At 36.5% G+C, this 9,811-nt stretch overlaps 1 protein-coding gene across 3 annotated transcripts in view; it reads right to left on the bottom strand.

Annotated features, from left to right (window-relative positions):
* LOC140338558 (protein NLRC5-like) overlaps nucleotides 1–9,811 on the bottom strand; it is a 57,719-nt gene that overhangs the window by 10,647 nt on the left and 37,261 nt on the right. For 2 of the 3 annotated variants that reach the window (XM_072422812.1, XM_072422813.1), the window contains 4 exons: nucleotides 9,395–9,478; nucleotides 8,777–8,860; nucleotides 7,497–7,580; nucleotides 5,040–5,123 (listed from right to left, as the gene is read on the bottom strand). In XM_072422812.1, the coding sequence (XP_072278913.1) occupies nucleotides 5,040–5,123; nucleotides 7,497–7,580; nucleotides 8,777–8,860; nucleotides 9,395–9,478 (336 nt within the window). The remainder of the gene's footprint in view (nucleotides 1–5,039; nucleotides 5,124–7,496; nucleotides 7,581–8,776; nucleotides 8,861–9,394; nucleotides 9,479–9,811) is intronic. The other variant, XM_072422814.1, reaches the window with a different exon arrangement.

The raw sequence follows: 9,811 nt of genomic DNA, 5'->3' as shown, positions 1-9,811 counted from the left end.
TATATATATATATATATATATATATATTCACATTGGTTGAAAAAGTATATACATTTGCAATTGAATATAAAGTCTAGAGATTCCTTTTTTAATCATTTATCCTCTGAGGAACCCTTAAAATAACTTTTGGATGTCAGGAAGCACCTGCTATAATCATTCAATAAAAAAAAATCAATATGCATCGGTTACCAGTGGGAAAAATGCCCACCTCAAATATTAGTGATCAGAATGTCACCTTTACAGACAGCTGAAATGGTCCTTGGTTTATTGCAAATGGCTCTGCCAAGTGGTGTTGGCTCAAGAACAAAGCAGGCCCAGTCTTATGGGAGGTCAATAAACCACAATTAAAAGTAGAAATAAAAGTAATAATTAAAAAATTCCAAGCAGGCAGAACCTTTATTGCAAGGGGGCATGCAATGTAACTCACATGCGCATGTGCATTCATTCAGCCCCAGCAGCCTGGGGATATACTGGCATACCCAGGATAACCCATCATTTTTTAAATATAGCAAACAGGCAGGTACCGGTATGTTTTAGAGCAGAACGGACACCACTTGTCTCTTTCTGCAATAAAGACATGCTAGCTCACAAAATTTGCAAGCATACCTAGAGTTCCACTTGGAACTACAGGACCTCCTGTAAATTTCCCAAAAGGGACTTCTGGGACCTTGGATGAAAAAGGACCCTAATCTAGCAGGAGCATTTGTTAGTTAATTCCTACCTGTCATATATTAGATCTAGAAGAAAAACAACTATGGTAAGAAAAAGGAATCTGGCTCTAAAATCAGGACTGTCCCTTAAAACAGAGGAACAGATGGGAGCTATGGACTCTCCTAGGAACACCAGTAACACCAATAGATAATGAGCTGTACAATAAGATAAATAGGCTGAAGGCAAATTCAATGACATCTCTACATTCTATTAACACCTACACATTCCCAATGTACAAATGCTTCATTCAGAATCTGAACATGGAACAGTATGGTAAAAACTGAGCCAGCTTCAAGATTATTTCACCAAGCTCCGTACAACAACGAGGGACTAAGTGTGCATGAACAAAATAAACAAAATCACAGAATTTACTCTAAGTTTGCATCTGTTAGTTAATTACATAGAGAACATTGCCACTTTTATATGCTCCAGATTTCATGAATCAGTCCCATTGTCTTGCTGCAGCAATGCCAGATAATAGAAATAATAATAATAATGAGGATATATTCATTCTTTTTACAAATGATATAGTATACGCAGCACAAGGCGGACACAAACACACATGGCTGAGAAAGCTGTGCAGGATTATTGTGAGAGGAACATTTAAGTCACAGTGACAGAAGCCTGGTGCTGGGTGCAGCCCGCACTTGGCAATAACATAGGTCAGCACACAGGATATTAGCTCTGGCATTCACAGCTAGCAAAATAAAATGTTCTTTTCACTTGCTGCTAAAAAGAAAGTTGCTATAGCAACCTTTCAGTGCTTGTCTGTGTATCCGCCTCACTGGTGATGTCATCAGATGCCCCGGGACTAGGATGCCATGAAATAAACAGCAGCTGACAGGGGTGAGCCGCGAGGAAATGTGTGGGCCGCATGAGCCAATCTGCACTGGCATATCTGACTACCATTGTCATACGCAAGGGGTCACAATTCTAAAAAAGTCACCGAAAAGGGACCGAATGGTTACAAAGACGGTTAACAGTTTCAGCAACAACGCTTCTAAAATATAGAAGAACGCTTTTCTTTAGCTGTTTGATGCCTACAATGGTTTGCGGTTTCTAGGTTATGCAGAGAGACACTTCTTTACTGATTTACAACTGATTAAAGAAATAGGTGCATGACAGATCTTAAAAATCCTAATAAAGAAATCATTAAAAATAACAAATAACTTGACAAATACTGGGAAAAATCAAAAGCTTGACTTTACAAAATGGTCTTTAAAACTTGCAACTAATAAACATAATATTGCCCTCCTTATCAGCATATACCAAAAATTCTCTCCCACATTGCCACTTTCAGCTGCCATGGGTGAAGGAAATTTCTCTCTATACAAGAGCTACTACATTCATAGCCTAGGGGAATATCGTTTATTATATCATTATATCATTATATAATATATACTTATATAATTACTGTTTTATAGAACCTATCTCTTGATCTACTTTTCTTGTTATGTATGCTTGTTTATTTAGACAATTGTGATCACTTAAATGAGTCACAATGGCTCAGAATTGATATGATTGATTTAAGGTTGGCAAAGCACCAGGACCTGATGGATTACATCCACGTGTCCTCAAAGAGCTAAGCTCAGTTATTTCAAAGCCATTATTTCTATTTTTTAGAGACTCGTTAGTCACTGGCAATGTACTGATGGACTGGCGTGAGGCCAATGTGGTTCCTATCTTTAAAAAGGGAGCAAAGTCATTACCAGGTAACTACAGACCCGTTAGTTTAACGTTCAGAGTTGGAAAGGTCCTAGAGAGTTTGATAAAGAGCCAGACAGGGGAGTTTCTGCTAGAAAATAATATTATAAGTAATAGTCAGCATGGCTTCAAGAAAGACAAAAGTTGTCAAACAAATTTACTCTCTTTTTAAGAGGAAGTAAGTAAACAGGTAGTGGAATAGCAGTTGATATAGTGTACTTGGACTTTGCTAAAGCATTTGACACTGTACCCCACAGACGGTTAATATGCAAGTTAGGGTTAATAGGTTTAGAAAAGTCAATCTGTAAATGGATAGAGAACTGGCTTAAAGATCTCATCCAAAGAGTTGTAATTAATGATTTATACTCTGAATGGTCTAAGGTTATTAGTGGTGTACCCCAGGGTTCAGTGTTGGGACCTTTACTGTATAACATCTTCATAAATGATATAGAGTTTGGGATTAAAAGTACAATTTCTGTGTTTGCAGATGACACCAAACTATGTAATGGAATTAGGTCCATACCGGATGTCTATAATCTACAAGCAGACCTGGATGTACTGTTTGAATGGGCAGCCAAGTGGCAAATGACATTTAATATAGATAAATGTAAAGTTATGTACTTGGGGGTAACAACATGCATGCTTCATACTGTCTAGGGGGAATACATTTGGGGGAGTCAGAAATGGAAAAGGATCTGGGGGTTCTGGTAGATCATAGACTTAATAACCGCATGCAATGCCAAGCTGCAATATCTAAAGCTAATACTTTCTTGCATTAAAACAGGAAAAGACTGCAGAGATGGAGACATAATCCTGCCCCTGTACAAAGCATTGGTCAGACCGCATCTGGAATATGCAGTCCAGTTTTGGGCACCAGGTCACAGAAAGGACATTGTGGAATTGGAGAGAGTGCAGAGAAGGGCAACTAAATTAATAAAAGGAATGGAGGAGCTCAGATATGAGGAGAGATTAGCTAAACTGAATCTATTCTCTAAAGAGACATTTAAGGGGGATATGATCACCCTGTATAAATATATAAACGGTCCATATAGAGAACTCCCTTCCCCATTATTCACTTTGAGATCATTACAAAGAACGAAAGGGTATTCTTTGCGTCTGGAGGAAAAGAAGTTTATGCTCCGGATAAGGAAGGGATTCTTCACTGTAAGGTCTGTGAAAATGTAGAATTGGCTCCCTCAGGAAGTACTTCAGCAACTACTATGGATTGCTTTACGAAAAGGCTGGATGTTTTTATAGAAGCACAGAATATAACTGTGTATTAAGGATTTAAAGTAAAAATAACAGTGACAGTTGATCAAGGGAATCAGGAAGGAATTTTTTCCCGTTAAAGCAAATTGTACCAGGGTTTTTTGCCTTCCTCTGGACCAGCTATGTCCTATAGGGTTTTATATCTGGGATATGTTTATTTCCCTAGTGGCTGAACTTGATGGACTTATGTCTTTTTTCAAACTAACTTACTATGTAACTATGTAACTAACACCTAAGTTGGCGAAATGCGGCGGGTATTACCTGACCTTAACAGGTCTTATTTTATGCAACCAACCTTTGTTGATACAGAAACGTTTATGTCTAGGAGAAATATCCTGTGAATGTAACAGGGCACAGGATATATGGTGTAAAACCAATATTGTATAATAATATATGTACCAATTGTGAATGGAAAAATACACAATTCAATATTTTTGCACTAATAATTTTAGCCTCAAACCTCTTTCTTTCTCTCCTATCCACTTACCTTGATTATTATAAGGAATATAGAGATGGCTCACACAATTCATGTTTAGCAAAGGCAAGAACCAACACCAATTACAAATCAATATCCTAGGGGAACTTCGAAGCACTGATTGGTCCAGTACTGTCATATGAGTAAGTTAAATCCTTTCCATAGCTGGAAGTACAGGTGAATTCCTTCTGAGTTTGGGAGGAGTGAAAAAAAGTTTGTGTTGGGGAGAAGTGGAGGAAAACATCAAACTGTAGTTTTGCCCGAGAGGGCAAATTACAACTTTGCTTAGTTTTTTCTTAAATAACCTAACCTAGCCTTCAATAACCTAAACCTAGCTGTACCACTCTTGTACCATTTGCCTGCTCTGGTCTTGATCATGCATTTGCCATGGGATGGGAGTTGGTCATTGTAAGAGACAGTAAACCTCTTTGAAAGTTTTCCTTTGCAGGACACAATCCACAAAGGAACCTTGGGTACATTCATGCTTACAATACCGGTTTTTGTCCAGCACAGGTCTACTTTAAGCTGCAAGATATTTGCATTTTTACTTCAAAATGTATTAAAAGAAACTTCACATGTACTATTCAATACTCTATATAATTGGTAGACAAGTAATTTTGTAATGAGAGGGAGCCGAGATATATTTTTATACATAATGTGAAAACTTCTCTGCGTCTTCTGTACTTTGACTCTTGAACTTACTTGGATAGGTAATATCTGCAATAAGCCACAGCCACCAACTGGACCTCCTCCCAGAATAGTGACATAAGAATATTCACTATAGGTTTGCTATAGTCACTATTTCTTAGCTTTTTTAGAAATGTTTCCAGATCTCCACCATACTATGTGACTTCTTCATTGGTCATTAACAGCAACTTACGTGATGTCCTCCATGAAAGGGCACTGTCCAATCGCTTTGATAAGTGTTAATCCTCCAAACGAGCTTGTTTTAATCTGGGAAAGACTGTAAAATTCCAAAAATACATTGAGCAGAAGTAATCAAGAAAAGTAAGTCTACAATATACATGTTTTTAAGGGATTATTTCACTGAAAAACAATAAATTCTCCAACTGGAAAGAACAGAGATTTTAGGTGATAGAAACTTCAAGGTTGATCAAGAGCTTACAATCTAGGAGGTGGGTGAAGTATCACACAATAGGAGGGGGGATATGGAATGATGGGAAGTGGTGAGTTTTTAAGAGACAGAAGAAGGTAGGCAAGTTTGAAAGGATGGGTTTTAAGGGCTCAGTAGCAAGCAGGCTGAAAGTAGAAGGAAAGGAGCAGAAAGTAGTAGCAGGCTGAATAGGACGAGGAAGACCATTCCAGAGAGTCGGGGCAGCTCTAGAGAGGTCTTGGAGCCGTGGATGTGACGAGGTTATGAGTGAGGAAGTCATTAATAAGTCATTAGAGAAGCGAAGAGAATGGCTAGGGTGTATTTTTCTACCAGGTCAGAAAGGTAAGTGGGACAAGAACTGTGGAGGGCTTTATAGGCAAAGCACGGGAGCTTGAATTTGATTCCGAGGTCAAATGGTGATACGCAGAATAAAAGTTATAAATATATGCTGCTAATGGTGGTCACATGGTGCTGAGCAGTAGATTTACAAGGCTATATGATGACTGAGCTACCATCATGTCTAACCCATCAACCCAGAGTCCATGGTAGAGTAAAGTCATCTATAAATAATTCCAGGGAGGACAAAATGCGGATGACCAGGCTTGCACGTCTACTCTATAATGATTTGTTAATATATAGGAAAGTGCAAATTAGGAACCAAAAGAACCCTAAATGTTCTTGTGACTGGTCATCTATATGATAGCTTTCTGATCTTCAATGAGGATAAAGCACCATCTGCCCTACTATTTACCTACCACTTCAATAGAAGATATCAAAATCTCCCCATCCATAACTAAATAAATGGAGACACTACCAACATAACACCCCAATTACAAATATTTAGGCCTCAGTGACAATAATAAACAATAACAGCATATAATATTGTGACAATATTATTTTCAATGGATTTCCCAGTAAGTCTTACTGACTCCTAATTGTATATGAATGCTGACCTGGTCTCCTAACTAGTACAATCATTAGAGTTACTGAAAAACCCTGTATGAAGCTATCTGGAGAAACATTGAGGATTGTTTCTAGACTGTCTGAAAAAGGACAGTTTAGGTGCCTGGTATCTTATGCATATGGGTACCTTAATTCAAAATATTGCACATACAAGGAAATCCATAAATTGGGGTTTGTAACCTAACGTGTTTTGTGGTTTGTTTGTTTTTTTTCTCTATTTTCACTAATTTCACTTGTATTATTCAACATTTTGTACAAAGGGACTATTTCTCTGCATGTAAAAGGAACTGGTTTGCAATTAGTTGCAGAGATTTTTTATTCTGCAAGAAAAAACAGTGTGCAATAAAAAGTACATCAAACACTTTAAATATGTTTTTTCTAGTAAACTCCCAGGTAGACCACCAGGTACATACACAGCTCAGATTGGTCACTTTCAGCTGTGTATTGCCATCATGAGATTTTTGTATAATACATAGCTAAAGCTACTAATAAAGTTTAGGCATTGATAGAAATAACTGTCTGGATCGAAATTTTAAACTGAGGTCAAAAGAAATGGCAAACACAGTGTTGGTCTAATACAGTGTTTCTCACCCTTTTTAACACGGGGCAACCCCTTAAAATATCTTTCAGGTCATTATGAAGAATGTCACCCTTACAGATACAATAGACCCCCATTTATCTTGAGGGTTACGTTCCAAAACCACCCGCGATAAACGAAAATCTGCGATACATACAGCAGTTGCACAGCTTTCCCAAACTGCACAAATAGCTAGCAGCCAATCACAACTCAATCCCGGTTGTGATTGGCTGCTGTCTATTCGTGCAATCTTGTCAAAAACAACTGGATCCAAAGAATGTTGTTTAATAAAAAAGCACCGGTGCCAAAACATCATTTTTTCTTGCTTTGTTGGATTTTTAGCACAATTAAAATTGATTCTCATTACACTGTCCACAAGGAAAGGATTTGGGAACAATGGGTCATAAAGACTTTTAAATTGGATAATGAGTACTTGCAACAGTCATGCAGCCAATTATTACTCCCAGTGTTGTTCATAACAATTTTATTTTTATAAGCGATACTTTAGTCTAGATGATTACTTTCCAGAATTATTCCCCAAGCATAGCAGAACTGTTATGCCAAAAAATAGTCATTTTTCTATTGCTGTTGTATAAGAAAATAGTCATTTATTAACAGTCAATAAAATGAGGGAATATGGTTCATCTGATCATCTGATCATCAAGAACAAAAACTGATCTCACCTGATTTTCTTTAAATGTTTCAGCCTAGGCAGCACTGCAGCAAGCCTGTCTGCACTGGCATCCTCAATGCTATTGTAACTTAAACTGCAAACACAAAAATAAGAACATTTACTACTTTTTATTGAAAATCTTTGCATTCACTTATCTGTACGTAAACTAAATATAGATTTGTAAACTTAATGTAATAATTACCAATGCAGGTTTGCTGGATCACCCAGGTTACCCAATTATAGTCTAATATTTCTAGTCTTGGAGAGCTTTGAAAAAACAGGGCGAAACAGTCAAGCACGTGAAAATATAATATATGTACTGTAGTTGTGATGAATGACTGATCGGGAACTCTCTGCAACTACTTAGGTTTGACACTTTGTTGTTTTTTGTATTACAATGTAGTTGTGTGTCATCACAGATATGTTCTGTGATCTAACTTCAACTGCAATTTATGCAAAACTGTACTGTGGAAAAAAAAACATTTTACTTTAATTGCGTTTTAGTAGTTTTTTTTTCTACTATTTAACCTATATTTAATCCCAATTTAACACTTGCAAGTCATTCTTAAATTTAAAATGTGCAGTCACATTTTCTTTGCTTTCTTTTAGAATATAGTAGAGATAGGTTAGTACCCCATGAGGTTTTTACTTATATCTTAGGGTCTGGGAAAGAAATTTACCCTCATTTATCTCTTCATAACATTTTACCAGGAGGGAAGTGAGGCAAAATAAAACAAGATTAAAAAAAGTTTTGGCTTCACATACACTCACATTACTTCCTCCTTGTTTTCTCCCTTTCATCAAATTTCAAGCACTCTCTTCATACAGTTTTTGAGTGTCATGATTGTTTGTTTGCATGATTGTTTGATTGTATAATATTTTTATTATATATTTATTTATGAACTTACAATTATATCACCTATTCCATCTGTTCAGTTGCTGTAAAAAATATGCTTGTAGCACCTCTGCTTCAGAGCCATATAATAATTTGGGTTATTAATGAAGCATGCTAATATTGGACTATGTATTTTGCTATTTAAATGACAATGTTGCAACAAAAAAAATGTCTGAGAAATTATGGCCCATTTATTCTCTTGCAGACCACTTCATGCAGAAAGAATTTCACATGCAGAGTAAATGGAAGGGAAGCAGCTGACTCCATCAGTTGTGTAGCGAGCCATTAGGCTGGATGATGTTTTATCTGACACATCTCAAACGTGCATACATATTGTGGCAGTTCACTGTTCTCATCACTTTACAACAATAGACTACAAATATACTCAGACTTACTCCAATGTCTCCATTTCGGGACAGTGAACCAAGCTGTCTGTTAGATGCTGAATGCCTAGACATGTTATTTTATTTTTTCCGAGCCTAAAAATCCAAAATAAAGATTAAAAATGGTCTAATAAACTGGTAATCTAAAACATGAATTTATAATTATTTATTAGTATGGTTCTTCACATGCAATGTAACAATATTCTTGATCTCTTAGATTGTAAGCTCTTCTGGGCAGGGTCTTCTCCTACTCCTGTGTTACTGTCTGTATTTTTGCAACCCCTATTTAATGTACAGCAAATGTTGGCGCAATATAAATACTGTTTATTATTATTATTAATAATAATAATAATAATAATAATTAAAAAAATAATATTATTATTAATAATAATTTATGAATAATAAATACACAATACACATTTGGCCAGTGTCTGTGATTGATCAGTGTGTATTTTACATGCTCTATTCGTTTCACCTAATTCCCATATTTGTAAATTTGTGGAATTTTCCTTCAGTTAGCATTTTTTGGTAAAAAGGTGTAGCAAGTTTATTGTGTGGGCATCATTAGATTAAGTTTTTGCCAACAATCCAAAATTCTCTTTTCATAGCAACACAACTTTTAATACTTACATTAGTATCCTTATGGATGACATGTGCGCTAATCCCTGAGACAATGCGAGGAGCGAGGTGTCATCCAGTGACATAGACTGCAAACTGCACAGAACATAAAGAAAGTTACGTTACAGACATATATCTCTACATAGGTATGGTTTGTACCATGAGCCATAATGGGAAGGCAGCAACAATCTATTGGGCTTTACAATTTAGACTTATTTTTCATTTTGCCAGTGGTATTATTTGTGGGGTATGCCAAAGTTATGCACTAAAACTGACTTGTTACAGTCAACAGTGTAACACAAATGACATAAAAAGAGTTGCAATATTTAGGGCTCAAAAAAGAGGTGAAAATCCTATCTTGATGTCTTTGGGGACACATGAAATGTAGGATTGCTATGTACCTCTCCAAGTCCGGGAAGGTAACCGTGG

The sequence above is a fragment of the Pyxicephalus adspersus genome, chromosome 9 (assembly GCF_032062135.1).
Source record: "Pyxicephalus adspersus chromosome 9, UCB_Pads_2.0, whole genome shotgun sequence".
Classification (NCBI taxonomy): domain Eukaryota; kingdom Metazoa; phylum Chordata; class Amphibia; order Anura; family Pyxicephalidae; genus Pyxicephalus; species Pyxicephalus adspersus.
This window is presented reverse-complemented; position numbering and strand designations above follow the sequence as displayed.